Source organism: Rutidosis leptorrhynchoides, chromosome 10, assembly GCF_046630445.1.
Source record: "Rutidosis leptorrhynchoides isolate AG116_Rl617_1_P2 chromosome 10, CSIRO_AGI_Rlap_v1, whole genome shotgun sequence".
Classification (NCBI taxonomy): domain Eukaryota; kingdom Viridiplantae; phylum Streptophyta; class Magnoliopsida; order Asterales; family Asteraceae; genus Rutidosis; species Rutidosis leptorrhynchoides.
This window is the reverse complement of record NC_092342.1, coordinates 3,198,646-3,218,733: the sequence shown is the minus strand read 5'-3', so window position 1 is coordinate 3,218,733 and position 20,088 is coordinate 3,198,646. Positions and strand designations below refer to the sequence as shown.

Here is a 20,088-nt window from a genome sequence, read left to right as displayed (position 1 = left end):
TTTTTATTGTGATAAGTTTTAAAATCCTAAAAACTACAAAAAGATTTTTCAGCGTGTTGTTATTTATTTTGAAAAATACAAAAACATTTTATTTGTTTGCTTATGTGAATATGTGTATATTTCCTTGAAGTTACAAATAGTGTCTCGACGTCAAAAAGAAACGAACTACACATCTCAAATCATAAACTTGTTAAAGTCTTCAAAACGAAAATATTTTGCGTGTAAAATCAGCCAGTGGATGTGAATAGAGGGAATTATCGGGGTTTCTGTATCGAAAAATAATTTTTTAATTAGGAGGAGACAGTCGACCGATTTGTACTATAAGTCGGTCGACATTGAACAAAAATCGACCGACTTACTGGCTTGTTACATATGTCGGATGTTTGTCACATATGTCGGTCGTTTGTCACGTATGTCGACCGATTGTCACATATGTCCACCGATATAATCACATAGTCGACCGATTGTCGAGCTGAGTATAAAAAGACCTCAGACGGCCGATGTTCTTTATTTCGTGCGATTGAGTTGTTTTACCAAAAATTTGAACTTTGTAAGGAGGAGTTTTTGATCGTGTTTTTCTTATACAACTTTGTTTCGTGATTCCAGCACCGTAATCCAATCGAGGTAATTCCTTCTAAATCGAAAGTTATTGAAGTTTCTTGTTTACTTTTCTTTTTCGATTCAATTTGTGTTGTTTAGGACCTGTTAATGTTAATTGTTGATTAGATAATGTAAATCGGCCTCCTCTGTACTTGTATTAGTCATTGATTGAGACAAAACAACATAAAATCGAAGAATTTGTGTTCAGATCTGTGTTTTGCTTCGTTGATCAGTCGGCCGATTGACCTCCTAAGTAGACCGACTTACCGTATGTCGGGCGACTTTATAAGTCGACCGATTTATATATATGTCGGTCGACTGTCCTTGAAAATCGACCGACTTATATAGTATGTCGACCGACTGTTGTTTCTTGTATTTTTTTTACGTTTTTCGATTTAACGCTTTTCGATTATTGTATATATGTTTGTATAGCAGAATCAATGGCTTAACAGGGTAGTCCAGTGAACAAAGACGTACATGAGGAAGAGGTGATTCTGTCCAAGAATCTTCTGAGCTTGACGGCAAGCGAAAACGCCAATCTAGAGGCATGTCTAAACGAGGAAGGACCTGAAGCAAAGGAAGGCTTTGTTGATATTATCAAATTCTTGAAAAGGTCCAAGATTCATACTGCAATCACTCTAGAATGCAAGGCATACTACTCGCATCAACGAGAATTCTGGAACAATGCTTCTATTGTCACTGAATAAGGAAGGAAGGTGATACGAAGCAGCGTTGGTGGTACAATTGTGAAGATCTCAGCTCAAACAGTTCGTGAAGACTTAGGCTTTCCCGATAATGATTCTATGCCAGTCACACTGAATAGAACTAAGGTCCGAAGGTGTTTAGTAAGATGTGGATACTCTGGTGATCCGATGAAAGGTGCTGTTAAGAGAACTCGATTCTGTCATCAATACAAATACCTAACTTTGGTGTTGTTGAGATGCATGAGTCCAATGGTAGGCAGTTTTGATGAGCTGAACGAGACTTATAGCTCGATGTTTGTAGTACTAGTTCTTCATGCGGATTTCAATTTCTCCGAAGTGATTTTCAGAAGCATGTTGGTGAACGTGAAAAAGAAAAGCCACTTAATGTTTCCTAGGTTCTTGCAGGTGATGATTGAAAAACAAGTGCAAGGATTGAATAAGGTTTGGGAGGATGAGATTAAGCTGAATCATCTGAACGACTTGACTTTCAATCGAGTCAAGCAAAAGAGAGGTCCGGATGAACCATTCAAGAGATTGGTTGGCCACCTCGCAAATGAAAACTATGTATGTTCACCAGGTGCTGCCTGTCGTCATGAGAACTGTACGTCTGGTAATGAAGATGATATCGTTGCAGTTGGTGAAGACGATCAAGAGGTTAATCAGCCACCGCCAGTTGTTACAACTGAACAGATACTGGTTGATGAAGACGGTGAAGGAGATGACTTTGACCCTGATCAATTCGAGCTGAGAAAGCGAAAACAATATGAGCGTCCTTCAGTTACGATAAAGCCGAAGCAGAGGCGAATAAGATTCATTAAGAAGGCAAAAAGGACTGAGTCATCTTCAGCTACTGAACAGCGACAATCACAGCAATCACAACCACAACGACAACCTTCAGCTGCTGCTACTCAAGAAACACGTGCTGAAACTGATACAGGAGTTCATGCTGCTGCATCCACGACTGTTATTACACAAGATGCTGCGGTTTCTATATTAAGCGAGAAGGTTGTAAATATGGCTTCTGAATTTGAAAAGTTTAAAGAAAAAGCTGATGAACGAGAGAGAAGAAAGGATGCTGAGATTGCCAAACTGACTAAGCAGGTTGAAGATCAACAGGTTGAAATGAAGAAGTTACAAACTAAGTTTGATGCTCAGAATTTGCTGATTGTAAAGGCCGAGACTGCAGCGAACAAGGCACTGTCGAAGGTGCTTGAGTGGGAAAATAATTTCGATATTGAGGCTATTGATCTCGAGGAGGATATAGACTTTGGTAATTTTAACGATCAAGGCGAGGATGAGCTAGGTTTGGATCTTGCTAAAGGCACAAGCGAGAACCCACTGTCAGTAATTCCTCTAAATATTGATTATTCTTTACGTGAATTTTTGGCAAAGCAGGATCGTCTGAATCACTCAGTTGTATTTGATGATTTAGAAGAAGGGGAGATCCCGCCGGATCTAAGCGCTGAGGAGCAGGCCGAGCTAGTGCGTCAAGAGCAACAAGCAAGTACTTCAGCTAACGCAACTGCTAGCTCATCTTTTGAGAATCGTTACGATTCTAGTGATGATTTTGAGGAAATTGTCGTAAGAAATGAAAACGACAACGATTTTGATGAAGTAATTATTGAAGATGAACCAATAGGTGATTTTTCGGAGTACGAATGTAATAACGATAAAGATCTACCTACGTTTCAAGACTACTTCAAAATGAATGAAGTGCTTCTAAACCGTAAATGTGAAGAAAAAGAAAAGACTGGAGATTTGCCTCCAGGGTTTTTACCGGTCAAAATAAATAAAGAAAAGATAGAATTTTTAGAAGCTGAGTGGAAGATCCTGTTGAGGATCAGAAAATATTGTGAGAAGCCAGCGCCGGAACCTGAATGGATGAATTACATTAATAGGCCGGCGAATCTTTTGGCTAAAGGAAAAATCATTGCATGGGCCTACATCAAAGAGTTTAATATATACGCAATAAAGAAGGAGTACGGAGTGGATTACATCAAACATGGATTCGAGTTTACGACTCTACCGTACTTTGAATTTATGCAGGTGGCTAGGCTCAAGATGTTATATAGGGATTATGACGGAATTCCTAATATTGTCTGCAAGAAGATAAGACGATCGTACTTGTCAAAGAACTTTGAGGGATTCAGCCCTCAATTTCCCACGATCACTTATCGAACAAACAAGAAAACGGGCGAACGAAGAAAGATTGTTAAATACAAGCCAGTAAATTATATGAGAAAGGTTCCTGTGATGAAAATGCCGCAGAACTTTAGCCCACGTTTTCGCTGGTGGTACTACGATGAACGCTCAGAAGAAGCAGTCATCGTTTTGGACAAATTGAAGGAAGATGAGACCGACTCGATACGGGTTTTAGATCCCGTTTGGTTGAGAAATTGCTGTGAAGTTGACATCTTCACATTGTACTACAATCGGATGCTGTACAGGCCAGAAAATAGAGTTCAAGCACAACAGTACATTCGTGTTGCAAAGGTTTGCTATTTGAACAATATGGTTACAGATCCGTACCGAGATTGAAGCAGATCGAAGACTTATGAGGAACTAGGTCTTAGGGGGAGTTTGTTAGTGCATATTTTGTAATCCCTAGTTCCATGAACTTTAACGTTTTATTCGATCATGTTGTAACCTGCAAAATTGTTAAACGTTGATTGTCGATTTGTTATTTTATATTTGTAAACGTTTAAATATAATCTGTAATGTTACTCGACAGTCGGCCGACTGACATAGTCAGTCGACCGACTGTCAACCACAGTCGACCGACATAGGAACTGGGATATTTAAGCCAAGTTAATCTCCACTAATTTGGTTAATCACCCTGTATATTTTCACACACAAAAACAGTTCCAGATTGGGTCTCTTTCAATCTTCATGTCCAAATACCACAGAATGTCAGTCTAGGCTTCGTGTTTATCAAGATCTAATCTTGGTTTGACTCGTACGAACCCGAAAACCCATAGATATTCATTTAAGCTCGTTCTAGTGTTATTCCGCCTCTAGATCGTGTTAGGTTGATTCTAAGATCCTCTCCCAGCGTCTACACCTCTTTTGTCGAGTTCTTCTCTAACCGGTGGTCTCTTTCTTGAAGCATGCAATACAAATATTCCAAGTTTTTGAGGGATTAGCGATTTGCGGGACAACTTTTTTAGATATCTAATAATAAAGATATTTGATCCATACTTTTTGTTTTCCATCATGCATATATGTACAAATATATTTCAATTCAATTTATTTGCAATGGATTATGCACATTACCTAAAAAAGAACCATTATCAAACCTTAGACCATAAAACAAAAGTATTAATATGATAACGGACAAAATATAATAAACCTATCTAGACCAAAACTAAAATATCATTTGGATCTGTTCAAGCCAACCCTATTGGGTTCTGTACTATATGCAAAATCTAAAATGAGTCAAAAATAAAAGTTAGCTTATAAAAGGTTAAACGGTTTGAGCTAATATGATGCAAGTTACTCAAGAAAACATACTTAAATGCCACAATGGTAGATAAAAAACTGTTTCAAGAAAACATACTTAAATGACACAATGATGAAAAAGTCACTACTGCCTACGTGTAACCGAACAATGTCATCTTACCAGTCCCCTCCTTTTGTAACAGTTTGGGGTGTAACTGAAGTTTGATATTGACTATAATGTCTTACCAACAGAATACCAGCTTGTTTATCCTCTTTCAAACATCAAGTCAACCACCCATTTGTTGATTTTGTTATAGGATCCAATTATCACAACAGTATGGTAGTAGTGAAATTCCATTTAATATTTGAAAATAAAATTTCCATCAATCAATATGTAATATAATAGTCAAATACCATTTAACTTCTGTTGCTACGTTAATATACTGAAAAAATATACTACCTTCATCCCATCTTAAGTGTCCCCTGTTGACTTTTCAAAGTTTTTGTTTGTCAACTTTGACCGTAAATATCTTTATTTGTGTTATATAATATTTGATGAAAATTATATGGAATGAAAACACATTTAAAACTCAATTCATTCATATAATTTTCATCAAATATTATATAGCACAAATAAAAATATTTATGGTCAAAGTTGACAAAGAATGACTTTGAAAAGTCAACAGTGGACACTTAGATGGGACGGAAGGAGTATTTTAGTAGTGACTAAAATTTTCACATGCTTATCAAGTCTGCATCGTACATTTTGTACAACTTCTAATGTTGTTGTAATGGTGACTAACTTTTATATTATACTAACGTAAATAACTTTGCTCATTATAAAACAGTAAGAAAAACATAAAAAAAAAAATCTAAATTAAATCAAAAGTACAAGAGGAGAAGAGTGTTCATAAATGCCTAGCCTATAAAGTTCTTGTAGCAAACCCAACACTAAGAAAATATGATTTTGCGGTAATCTAATTATTATGAACTCAACATATAGTGATCCCAATATCAACTATGCTTACTTGAAACGACTATGAGATAATGTTATAGTACCTTTGCACATACAACATTACTAATGCGGAACTATTCTATTAAAAGCCATTTGAGTATTGCAAATCTTAACAGATGATCAAAAGCACTACTTTAGAAAGGTAATACATTTATGTATACTTAACTTTAAAAATACATTTATGTATAATTTTATGTATAATAAATACGAAAGGAAATTAACCGACCATATGAAATAATTACCTTAGCATCCTCCATTGGTTAATGAACTTTTTTTTTTTTTTTTTTTTTTTTGTCAGGAGCCCATAATTCTCAAAAAAGGGAAAAAAAAGTTTCAAGATCATCAACTTCGACCTGCACATAAAAAGGGGAAAAAAAAACTTGATATAACCACACGATACGAACATAGATGTTTTAACATACACTAAGAGTGCATCCAAACATAAACATCATTCACATAACGATATAAAAAATATAATATCAGCTTGTTCGGTTTCAAAATCTATTTAATCACAACCAATTATTCACGCAAGAAAGATAGACTTAAATCATAAATAAGGGAGGAAATAACAACCAGTTTAATCTAAAGAATTCTTGTTTTCTGGAATTGAAAGAATGTTTTTTTTTTTTTTTTTTTTTTTTTTTTTTTTTTTTTTTTTTTTTTTTTTTGAGATTTGAGAAAAGAAGTCTGGAGAGTTGAGAGGGAGAATCTTGTGTCGTGTTTTTTTTAGGGTTTTTCCTTTTGTATTTACGAAAGGAGTCGTGAAACATATAATGTATTTTGATAAATAATTAATTCTAAATTAATTAAGGTTAATGACATCATCAGGAGGCTTTAAATAATATTCTAATTTTTTTTTAGTTTTTTTAAGTTTGATAAATACTTATTTATTACATCATCATTTTAGAATTTTAATAGAAAAATATAGATAAATATATTTTAAATAAATATTTAATCTATACATATATATGTATAGATTACAAATTTTTTGCTTACGTGTCATTTTTTAATATCGTTACTTACATAACAATATTAACTGCATATCACGGGCTCTTAAACTAAATCTTTAAAAAAAAAAAATATCTCAACACCATGGGCTTAAATGATTCTTATACTTTTCCTACTTGGAAATCACGGGCTCTTAAACTCTAAAGAATTTTTGAAATTTGTCAACACCACATGCCCTTAAATAATTCTTATACTTTTTTTATTTTTATTATCATTATTTACATACTCATATGAACTGTAAATTACATTTTTTTGCATGGTTTTTTACACACCCGTGCAACGCACGGGCTCAAAAACATAGTGTATATATATATATATATATATATATATATATATAGGGTCATAATCAAGAGGGAAGCACTTTTTAGGGGGGAAAGGGGAAGCAATTTTTTTTTCGTTTTTTGAAAAAGCTTTGTTCACGAACATTATAGATTAGATAAAAATATGAAAGTTTAAAAAAGACACTTTGTGATGAATATCATTATTTTGGCGGGAAAACGCTCGAATAAAAAAATTAAAACATTCAATGCATTGAATGTTTTGCTGCTGAGTTTATTTGCATCGTTTTGTTTTCATTTTGTGTGAAGTGTTTTTTTCGAATTTAGCCCGATTTAGAGTTTAGGGTTTAAGGTTTAGGGTTTTGGGTTTTCAGGTTTACTCCGTAAACCCTCAACCCAAAACCCTAAACTCTAAACCGTTCGTGTTAAAATATTCAATCTAAATCCTAATTTCTAAACCCTAAACCCTAATTTCTAAACCTTTTCTAAACCCCCAGCTAAACCCTAATTTATAACCCCCTAATTTCTAAACCCTAATTTCTTAACCCTTAATAAAACTCAGCAGCAAAACATTCAATGCATTGAATGTTTTTATTTTTTTTCTTCGAGCGTTTTCTCGCCAAAATAATGACATTGATCACAAAGTCTTTTTTAAATGTTCATATTTTCATCTAATCTATAATGTTCGTGAACAAAGTTTTTTCAAAAAACGAAAAAAAATTATTTCCCCCCACTTCCCCCCAAAAAGTGCTTCTCTCTTGATTAAATCTCTCTATCTCTCTCTCTATACATACATATATATATATATATATATATATATATATATATATATATATATATATATATATATATATATATATATATATATATATATATATATATATATATATATATTATTAACACCATTTGTTTGATTTGTTGATTACGCAGGCACTATTAATTCTTAAGGCTTCTCTTACCTCAACATCAGCAGCACTAACTGATTGCCTTAGCGCATTTAAGAAGGCGAAATCTATGACTTGAAGCTAGAATCTGGTTGATGGTGGCTAAGATAATGATATTCGTACTAATGTTCACATTTGAATTAAAATATGCATTATATGTAAATTTGTATAGGTTGTATCGTGCATGATTTGTGAAATAGGGTTGTACACCCTTATCGGTGAAATGATTGTTATTAGAGCTTGAGGTGTGGAGGCAATCACTTCATCGTCAGATTGTGATTTGCCTACCACTGACGGTCGCTCCACACCCTTTCGGTGTCAGTCCGGTGTCTTTGTTGCCAAAGTCTCTACCCCGACGCTAGTAAAAGTGTACATGTGGTCCCATTTCTTCTCTCTCCAAGAGTATTCTTCCCCTATTTCTTTTCTTTCCAAGACACTGAACTGACCATCTTTTCAATTCCCCTATTTTCTCAATAATTTCAGTTTACAATGTCAGTCCAGTCAGTGTCCAGTCATCAGCAAGACACTGAACTAACACCGAACTGACGCGTCACGACACCCAGTGCCCTAATAAAGAAAGAAAGAAAAAATAAATAAACATAACAGGAAATGATAAGGTTGTATTTTAATTTCAAACATATACAAGATTACATGTTATTCAGTATATTTATTTAATCAAGTCGATTTAGACTCTTTTTAATGGTGATGGGGGTGATGAGGTTTTTGTGGGGTATAGTGCTGATGTGGCAAAGGTGATGAGGTGATGAAGTTTGTAATGGTAGGCGTGATGGGGTGTGATGGGGGTTGTTGGTCTCACATTTTTAATTTATTTTTCATTTTTATTTGAGTTTTTATAATAATAATAATAATAATAATTATTATTAATATTATTTAATTCGTATTATTAATTATAATAATTATCACAGAAAACATTCATTTTTTAAACAGAACTTTTATTAAACACAAACAAACACGGTTACAAGTTTTTTAAAAACTAAACATCCAACACAATTACAACGATAATTATGTTAAACATTTAGAAATCGCCTGAATCACCAAGCGAGTAGAACTTGCCATCCGTGTCATACTGTGGCCCGCTTGGTACATAGTCCTCTTCATCAGAGGGATCAATGTACCTCATCTCAACCGGATACTCGATGTACAACTTGATTGACTCGTTGCGAGTCACAGCTCGACCCACAAGCATAGACCAGTCATCTTCTTCTTTAAGAGGAGAGGCTGGAACATTGGGTTCCTTGAAGAACCAGACTTGTGAGAATACAAGAGGTATCTCCTCCTTGAGGAAATCAAGCAGATTGGACAGTGGATGATTACGGACGTTCAAGCGGTACTCCCTTTGTTCAGCATTGACGGTGGTGGAGTAATTCTTGACCTGAGGGTCAAATTCTCCACCGTAGTTCACTTGGACCAAAACATGAATTTGACTCATTTTGAAGTAGTAGAGAAGTAGTAGATAAGTTTTGAAGTAGGTGTGGTTTGATGAGAAATAAGGGCTTCTATTTATAGAGGTAGAAGGTAGTAGGTAGTTGTGTCAATAAACACGTTTGTTGAATACAACTATTGATATACAACTTTAAATAAAGCAAATCTGATTCAGGTCAAAGAATCTCTGTCTTCATCAGCTTTAATTAAAGCATCTCTGATGCATTGCTCTTTAGTCAATGAATCTGTGTTACATACAGCTTTAATTAAAGATGCTATGCTATGTCAAATCATCTCAGTTTTCTGAAAGCATCTTTGCTCAGTTATGAATAAAATTAAAGATAACGATTAAAATTTATTCAAATTAAAGATAACGATTACAAATAATTCAAATTATTCAAATTAAAGATAACGCTTACAAATTATTCAAATTACAGAAACTAAACACAAAACAAACTGAAATCAAATTAAGCATTTAAAGTTCTAAAGTTTGGTGGAAGGTCCCAAATGTGTTGAGTGAGATCTTCTCGGAGTTGGTCATGAATGTTTCTATCTCGTATTTTCTGATCTCTTACATCACGACTTGTAGATCGATTCCTTACATAGTTAGGATTAGCATCTCTAGTGTTAAGTAATTCTTCCTCGAGCCATGAAATGTTGAAGCCATTATCCTCAACTATCATGTTGTGCAATAACACACAACAATATAATATTCGTCTCAACTTGTTGACACTTTGTGGTCGACCAGCCATTTGTAGAATATGAAATCTACCCTGAAGAACACCGAATGTTCAAGATCATCGGAATCCCACATATCAAAAGCATTAAACAAACTTTGTGACATTTTTTTTTGGAAAGTTTAGAATATTTTAAATATTTTAGAAGTATTGAAATGAAAGAAGTGTGTAAAAATTGTATAGGAATATGATATTTAAAAAAAAAAAAATTAATATTTTTCATTTCTAACGGATATATATCCGTTGCTCTCCCCACGTGGCTTGCTCCCATTCGTCTCACCCCCATCACCCTGCAAATTCTTCCGGTGATCCAACCATCACGCCGGACCCCTTTTACTCCGATGGCGCCGCGTTAGGGCGCGGTGGGGGCGTGATGCACCAAAAAAAGGCCCGATCGCGCTGGATTATTTGCAGTCTTAGAGTTAAGTAATTTGGACCCACCAACCTGACCCAACCCAAATTGCCACCCTACTTATTACCATTTAACATGTTCCCTTACAAAAAAAATCTTTTTTGGGCCCAACGCAAAGCCTGAAGGAGCATTACTTTCTTTACCTCCCGGTTGGCACGATTTATCATACAGAGAATCAGAGATGAATTCATCAAACATACTCAAAACTAATACAAATGTGCTCAACATCTTATAATATAAAGGATCCATAACTATTCCATGATGATCAAAATAACAATTCCAAATACATGTGCTAGTTACACATGAACATATCAAAAGAATGTCTAAAAACTTTACCAAATTCAAACCTTAATAAAGATTAAAAAAACTTTAAAAGTCATAACTAATGATTCAACCCTGTATATTATTTGGCTCCACCTTTAACTTGTTCATAACATTGTTTTGTGAAGAGTTGAAGAAATCAGTTAAAACTGACTTTGAGTGAACAGACAATTTGAGAATTAAAGGTCCCTGCATCATAACATTAATGTGTGTCATGAAAAATATATAAGCGCGTATAATATATGATCTAAAATGTATATATGTATATTATATTATTCAAATTATACCTCTTGTACACCAATGCTCACAGGGATAACCTCAATATCATCAACAGGAATATCAGAAGTAAATTCGGTAAATGTCTTAATAGACGGTGAGACTTTTATCTGCAAATCATCTGAAACTACAAACGATGCTTTTTCCTTGAGGAAACTACCTTTAACTGTATCTTCTTTATAAATCTGAGGCAAATAGTCAGTTACATTCAAATAATTCGATTCAACCATCGGCTCAAGTAACCTTTTCTTGATATCCTCAGATTTGAGGTAGTTTTCGTCTGCCAACTTTGAAATACTATTAATCAAAGTATAGATAGCCGATGAACAATCAGAGACAAATCCACTGTTTGTTAAACGCACTACAGCACCCAAAGGTATGGTTAGAAAGCTAAAGAGCAACTCCACAAAAAGGTTATCCACTTGTGCACATAACACCTTATTTTTTGATTTTTGTATCACAAATTTAGCCGTTGTAGGTTGGGACAAATCACTCGTTATAGAGGTTGTGAAGGACGATGCCCAACCTCGAACAAAAACCAAATCCATTAGTAGCTGATATAACTGAAACAGTAAGTAAATGAAATTAATTTAGCTGTATAATACAATACAAAGATTGTATTTCAAAAAGAATCCGAAAAAATTTAAGAACAGAACCTTCTATATATGTTGAACCCTGTGTGAGAGAATTTTAATCTTAGAATTCGAAACTTACCCTTTCAAAATTATAGGGTACAGTTTGTTCGACCAAATCTTTCATGTCTTTAACACCAAGAGTTTTAAGAAGTTGGATGTATGTATCGAATAAGAGAGGTGTAAAAGTGAGATCATCGGTGATGATGAAAGATCCTTTCTTTTTTAGGAAGACCGGTTCAACATGATCAGTAGCCTTGCCAATAGTAGCACTAATTCCTGTATCATTAAGGTTAAAAACCAGATTCTTGCAAAGATCGTATGACGCGTTTACTGGATTAACGAGTACGTATCTACACTTATCGTCAGTGAAATGCGCAACGTTAAGGTTGACAACACTTTGATAAATAGATGTCAAGCATCCAAGATTGTTATTTTTCCGGTTGTTGTTGTAGAAGTGTCTTACGATTGTTCCGAGTGGTAAAGTCATAAAACTGCAAACAACTTCAACAAAATCTTGATTTGCTTCTATAAACATCACCTTTTGCGTTTTTTTGTCACTAAATACTTTCACGTTAACTGACGATACACTGTTTCCCATCCTCGGTCGATCGTCCCTGATTGATAATATTAATGTTTATACTAATTCATGACCAACTCATTTAATAAACTATAAATAGATTCTTATTGGTCATTCCCAACCATAACATACAGGAGCACATTAGCACCATCGGCACTTCTTCCAAGTTTTCAACAATAACATATTTCCACATAAAAATTGAACCACTATATTAATTAATTATTTTATGATACAAATATCAAAATTTGATGTACAACTCATGAATACAATTGTTGCGTCATCAAATGTGTAATGTGATGAGGGCAAATAGCATGAGGGCAAAGAGTATGAGAACTAACCCACCCTTAGAATTGGTCTTATGCGTTCTATATTGTATTGGTTATGTTTTACAATTAATAAGCACTAATTATTGACATAAGAATATAAAAAAGGATTAAATTGATGCATGAATGAATGAAAATACATCATACCTTGAAGTTTCTTTGTTCGTAATCGCAAGCGCTGCTTGAAATCTGATAATACTAAAGATGTTCTTATAGACATCAAAATTTCGATCTGAATAGTGATCTTTTATTCTTCTTATATTATTATTATTTTATATTTTATTATATTATATTAAACACGACGAGAAATATTAGGATTTATTTATTTTTATTTGTATCATTAATTAATCAAAATCAAATTAATCAAATCAAATGACCATATAATAGAAAGAACTCTGTATTAATCTCAAACTGATAAGATTTAATTCGTTTTGATGACCATTTTCTTAGGATAAGATTACGCATATAGTTAATTAATTACCACATTTAAATAAAACTTATATATCAAAGTTATTATATTATATCTAAAGTAATAATAATAATTTTTCATATAGGGGTGTGTTTGGGTGAAACTAGCTGGAGATGTAGCTTATAGCTGGAGCTGGAGCTTATTTTTAAAGCTGGTAGCTGGAGCTTATTATTTTTTATAAGTGTTTGGTAAACTAGCTGGAGCTTATTTTCCAGTTCATAAGCTCTATTTTTTTTCATAAGCTACTACAAGTAACCTATTTTTGAAGAGCTTATTATTTTTATAAAAAGATCTTAAAATAGCAATTACTGCATGGGTCCCTCGTTAACTCACAAATGCATCAGAAGTAAAGTAGTAGCAAAAATAAATTGTGTTTGAAAAATAAAGAAGCAAAATAAAATTAAAGGACTACAGTCTACATCGCTTTTTCTGTTATTAAAACAAAGTTACAATATGTGATCTACCTATCTTACGAATTACAAGTTGGATCCTTACATGTTGGGTTTTACCCAACCTAGTAATTAAAAACGAGACATATAAAATACGAGTAGCAATTACACCCTCATTTTCTACTTTCTTCTTATGTAATAATAAATAAAATAATAATTAATAATTAACATTAATAATAATAATAATCAAACATTAAGTTGTAGCTCAGCTGGTAGTGATCTTCCTCTCTTAACGAGAAGTCAGGAGTTCAACTCCGCAAGACTGCAACATTGCACTCAATGTTATTCCTGACGTGAAGTATGACTGCAGAGAGGAGGGTTTTATCAGCCATGCCCTCGGATTGGTCCGGGTTTCTCTAAGGCAATAGTTGAGGGCAGGTTATGCAACTACTGCAGATGAACGCGTGGGTGGTTAAAGTCCCTGGGTGATCCCAAACTAATGTCCAAGAAAATAATAATTAATAATTAAATACTAATAATAATAATATTATGATTATATATTAATATTAATATATAATATTAATTAATAATTCACTTTTGGCATCAATTCATGTTGATGATCTTGAGATTCTGGAAGTGAGCATCGGTGAAACGAAGGTAATTAATAATTAATATTTATATTAATAATAATATTATTCGGATAATAAAAGGTAGAAGATTTTCTCTTGTTTGTGTTTCCAACCCATCCCTGACCAAACTAAATATTCGTCCAAAATAAAAAATTTCAATAATAATAAATGTATTTTCAATTATCGTGTTTTATGTAGTTGCTAACATTTACTAGTTTATATATGGAATCACTTTTTATTGTAAATGCTTCCATTACCTTAAGGGTTGCCTCGGTGCATTTAAGGGGAAAAAATGAACCCAAAGACAAAATGTTTTGACTTGTAGCTATTATTATCATACTTAGTCTTAAACCAAAGCTTTGACCAACAATGGCACATAATTACCCGAAACACAAACCACAATGTACAAAGAGCTTGACCAACGGATCTTTTAATCTAAAACCATATACTCCATAATAATACCAAATACATGTGCCAGTTACACATGTGGCAGTTACAAATTAACATATCAAAACACAGTCAAAATAAAATTATGCTCTACGTACAACTTATAATATAAAGATCCATTAAAATAAAATTTCCAAATAAATGTGCCAGTTACACATGAACATATATCAAAAGACAGTCTAAAATTTTTACCAAATTCAAACTCTAAATAAGATTAAAATAAAAACTTGAAATGTCATAACTCAACTAATGACTGAACTCAATATATTATTTGGCTCCACCTTCAACTTGTTCATAATGTTTTGAGGACTTGAAGAAATCAGTTAAAACTGACTTCGAGTGAAGAGACAATTTGAGAATCAACAGTGCCTGCATCATAATCATAATCATAATAAACATTAAAGTGTGCCTTGAAAATTATACAAGTGCATATATGATCTAAAATGTATTATATAATAATTCAAATTATTATACCTCTGGTTCACCAATGCTCATGGGGAGAAGCTCAATATCATCAAGTGGAATACCAGAAGTAAATTCCTTAACAGTGTTAACAGACGGTGAGACAAGTATCTGCAAATCATCTGAAACTACCAACGACGCATTTTCCTTGAGGAAACTACCTTTAACTGTATCTTGTTTATAAATCTGAGGCAAATAGTCAGTAACTTTCATATAACGCGGTTCAAGCATTGGTTCAACTAACCTTTTCTTGATATCTTCAGATTTAAAGTAGTTTTCGTCTCCCAACTTGGAAATACTATTACTCAAATTACGGATAGCCGATGTATCGTTTGTTAAACGCACAACAGCACCCAAAGGTATGGTTAGAAAGCTAAAGAGCAACTCCACAAAAAAGTTATCCACTTGTGCACATAACACCTTCTTTTTTGATTTTTGTATCACAAATTTCACCATTTTAGGTTTGGACGAAAAGCTCGCTGTTGTAGAGGTTTCTCTACCAAAAACCACATTTGTTAGTGGATAATCTGTGTATAATGAACGCTGAAATCTCTCTATATATTAAAGTGAACACACAATTGAGTGACAAATCCCTTTAAAAATAAATCCTAGCCGATCTCCATCTATCTTAACCATACAATAAGGATAATACACTTAATCACGTGATTAGACCCTTCTTTTGCATCTAATCAGACTAAAATGCCCTCATCAAAATTAAACAAGCGGGGTTGGGCATCGTTTTTAGGGTTCAAGCAAAGAAACCTCATTTGCATTTACACGCTCCATTCTTCATCATTCTTCCTTCTTACGCTACACTCCTGCATTCAATTAGGGTTTCGATTCAAAAATCATTTTCCATTCTCTCAATTAAACCATCATCATCGTGCTTCTTCATCTTCATCATCATAACCATCTATTCATTTTCAAATCGTCAGTTTAATTTAGGGTTCACACAAATCGCCAGTTTAATTTAGTTTGTTGTTATAATTTCAGTTTCCGATTCCAGGTGTAGTAGGAAATTTCGATCGGTTAAACTTCTCAAATCAATAAGCCATATTCGACTATTACTTGAAGATTTTCGTTTTAATCTTTGACCTCACGTCTATTTACTCAGGTAATCTGCTCATCTTATTTCGAATTCTGCTTTAGTCGATCTATTAAACTGATATTCATTCATGAAATCGATTAGGTTTTAATAAGTATATTGATATACTGAGATCCATTACTGTTTTGATTCTATATGTTTCCCATTTATTTTGTTTCTAATTAATGATTTTATGTGTTTGTGATTATTTATTTGTATTGTGGAAAAACTTATTGTATATACTTATTATCATATATTGTGGAAAAACTCAGTGTTATCATATTCTCTGCATTTATTGTGAATTGATAGATTGATTCAACCAAATGTGCAATTAACTACCATGTAATTTGTAACAGCCTACTAAGCAGTACTTTGATTCATTTATAAGAGAATCTTGGTTATACTCCTTTCCAATTCTCGAATACGAAACCTAAATTGGCATAAGCTTAATAAACTTATATTGGGTTTATATCGAATAATCAATGGGTCAATAGAGAATCATATATTTTTCATCCTCCAGTTGTTTTATGGTTACATTAAAAAGCTTAGATCTTATCATTTTCAAACTTATTCTTAGATTTAGGCACAATAACTACAATCTTCAATACCGTGCTTTCTTTGTAGCTTTTATGTTCTACACGTGTAACCCGAAGAAAGATGTTTCTTACAAAGAAAATGAAGCTCGAATGTTGCAGACTCAACATTAAGAACTTGACAAGACTTTGATTAGCACACGTTTTCAACCTTATGGGTACAATTGTACAGGTGATGGATATGTTGGTATATATGCACCTTCCCTTAATTAAGAATTTTTCGGGTTAGTATTGTCATTGTTTGTAGTTAGATATTTGGGTTTTAGTAATATAAAAATGAGCAATTTACCTATTGACTTATGATTATTAGGCTGATTAATTGCAGTTAATCTGAAAAATTATGAACTTTAGTATTAGTTGCACTACCTGATGCTTCAGTTTGAAGGTCAAGTGCATGATACGCTTCCTACTCAAATTTTATTTTCAAGGCAATATATGACTTTGTACGACCTTCTATAATACTTTCTAACCATATTTGTAAATCTATACTTTTTACACATGCGAGGTACCATAAGATATCATCACGAATATATGGACAACGAGAATAGAGTTTGCTTTAGGTAAACATTTTTGTAGTGACAGTCTACATTTTTTTTTTTACGTCATTGTATAAAACATCAAAACCTCTATCATTGTTAAATGTTTTTCAGGTTTCTATGTTCAGTCTTTATTGGAGAGCTAATTACCGGATAAGTATTTCTTTTATTAACAAACAATGAGTTTCACTCGGGGGTGAAAGCAAACTGGTACATGTATATTTCTCAATTATCATCATCATAAGGATTATATTGATCTGCTATATGAGAAGTAATTATGTATTATTTTTTATCAGCCTTGAAATTCGAACTATATGGAACTTCTCAAGGTGACTAATTTATCTAATGCACTAAATTCGAACATTGTTGTCATGTCAAGAATTATCATTACGGGTTGCATCTAGACAATCAACAATGGAGGATATGAGAAGACCGTGATGATTATTACAACCGCTAAGGTCACTCTTTTGATCACAAATGGTAAAACTTTGAAACTTTTTGGGACAAGTCACACGTGCCTATTTGACCCATATACGTTATTCAAATACGTGCCTATTTGACCCATATACGTTATTCAAATAAACAAAAGCTACCAACATGTTAAAATGTTAATTTATACTTGTGGTATCAACTTTTTCAGCCCATGTTGTTTTCTTTATGCTTACTTTCTTAGACGACCTTTTATACAATCTCGATAAAAGTGTCAAAGGTTACTCTCGGGCCTACTTTGCGAGTTTGTTATTTAAAAATGAGTAATTAATGGTGAAAACTAATAGATTGGGCTTAAAGTTTTCACGAAGAGCTTTAAATTGATATATTATATGTTTGACTTTGTTGAGTTTAAAAGATTTTTAAATAGTGTTAAAACATGATCTTGAATTTTGGCACATAAGAAAACATGACTCAAAATATCTTTCTCGGGGTATAGTTGGACTTTGCCCTATGGACAGTGAAAGATCCAACACTAAAGAACCACTTGCGGTTAGTTTTGTTTTTAATCAAATCAACTCATATTGATAGCATCTTGCAAATAGAGTTGGCATAATTTTCAATCATATTTTATTAAGTTCATGTGTATTGAATTTTTACATAGTCTAGAAAAAAAAAATCCTTTTTTGTTGTTTTGTGACTTACAATCATCAAACATAACCAAACCTTCTTTGTCTCTCTTTTACATCCCCAACTCCATTAACAAATTCCCACTCCGTTTTTTGTGTTTTTTTCTTCATAAAAATACAGAAAAATCAATTGTTTGTTTTTTTTTTCCTTTTTATTGTTCATCCTTTTGAGATTAGAAAGATGGGATCAATTGTCAGTTTCATCATTTTAAAAATGGTGCACATTTAATTATAGTCAAGAACGTGTTTTAGTTCACAATATCATTCGATTATAGTCTGCACTTTTGTAAGATTGTTTAGTAAGACTTAAATTTTTGCAATTGTTTTTAGTAGGATATTAGGCCTCTCTTCTGCATCACATGTAGAAAATCTCCTGGCAAGTTTTCTTCCCGAAGAGTACATTTTAATCTTTAGCATTGGGTGCCAAAATTAGTGGGCCATAAAAAGGTTGGATTAGAATGGGTAATTAGTAATACAGATCACTAGCATTTATGTTTCTTTTCTCTTCAGTATCTAAATATGTCTAATATTCAAAAGTATAATTTATATGCCTAAAAAAATATGATTCATTGAAAACTTTTTCAATACAATTTGGGTGACTTTTGACCCGTTTGACCTTCGACAAGATTAGGAAAAGATGCTACTTCTACCTTAGCATAATATTTCATTTCAATAGGTCTATTGATCTTCTGTCCGACTCTGATGAAAAGTGTTGTATCATTAGGTGGTAGCATTTATTGTAGTGGGTAAGATAATGGGTGGTAATTAAGGTGTCTAAAAACTAGATAAAAAGTTATATCTTAGAATAATTGTATATATTAATAATGAATGAATAAGTATGTTGTTAAGGGTATAATTAGACTTGGCGAACCCCGTGTTTACTATTACTAAGTGGGCTAGAATTACCACATATATATAAGTCGCCACTGACATGTAGGAACTTGCATATATATATCGAGGGAGTTTCAAGAAGAGAAACAATAAGGTAATATTGGTGAAAATGCTAAAAATGGCAAATCTAAGGGGTGCAAAGCCTGATGTAACCTTTTGTAACGATATGTTGGCATCTTCAGTTTTGCATAATTTACGAGGTATGTCTATATGGTTCAATTTTTAATGGGAATTGGTGAAAACTCAACTAATGTAATTTATAGGGTATGTTTTTAGGAGGTAATCAGAGGTTTGTTTCGTTTTTTTTTACTACTTAAACCCTTGATCAGCAAATACCTTTGATTCAATGAAAATTTTGTTCTTCAGATGGCAACAATGTGAATCGCTACAAAAATTGATTAGGTAGCTTTGAATCAATGTCGATCTGGTATAGTAATACGTTGAAAGTTTAATGCTTACGGAGTATTAATTTGTCGTCTCCTTTACATAGTGTCTGACTGTTGACCAGGACTTATGGGTTACTCGAATGTAGGCTAACCTGGAGACCCACCATCGTGTTAGATGGTTAAGGGTGGTGGAACTAAATGAGTAAATGTGTTTTCAAATTTGCACTATCCAGTTTGTTGATACTAATCAAATTCGGGTTCATTACGCTTGGGAGCATTACAACCTGGGGCTACTTACAGAAAATGTATTCGATTAATCTTCAATTCTGGGGCTACTTACAAATTTATCTTTTTCTGTTTAGTGCAATTTTTG

At 33.1% G+C, this 20,088-nt stretch overlaps 2 protein-coding genes across 2 annotated transcripts; both read right to left on the bottom strand.

Annotated features, from left to right (window-relative positions):
* Positions 1-10,830: 10,830 nt before the first annotated feature.
* Positions 10,831-12,921, bottom strand: LOC139873563 (uncharacterized). The gene is made up of 4 exons (XM_071861483.1): positions 12,859-12,921; positions 11,891-12,425; positions 11,188-11,739; positions 10,831-11,089 (listed from the first exon to the last, which is right to left on the bottom strand). The coding sequence occupies exons 2-4, from the start codon at positions 12,407-12,409 to the stop codon at positions 10,970-10,972; spliced, it is 1,191 nt and encodes a 396-aa protein (XP_071717584.1). The 5' UTR covers positions 12,410-12,425; positions 12,859-12,921; the 3' UTR covers positions 10,831-10,969.
* A 1,958-nt stretch (positions 12,922-14,879) lies between these two features.
* On the bottom strand, positions 14,880-15,614 carry LOC139871923 (uncharacterized). The gene is made up of 2 exons (XM_071859675.1): positions 15,120-15,614; positions 14,880-15,014 (listed from the first exon to the last, which is right to left on the bottom strand). Exons 1-2 carry the CDS (start codon positions 15,561-15,563, stop codon positions 14,913-14,915), a joined length of 546 nt encoding a protein of 181 aa, XP_071715776.1. The 5' UTR covers positions 15,564-15,614; the 3' UTR covers positions 14,880-14,912.
* Positions 15,615-20,088: the final 4,474 nt, after the last annotated feature.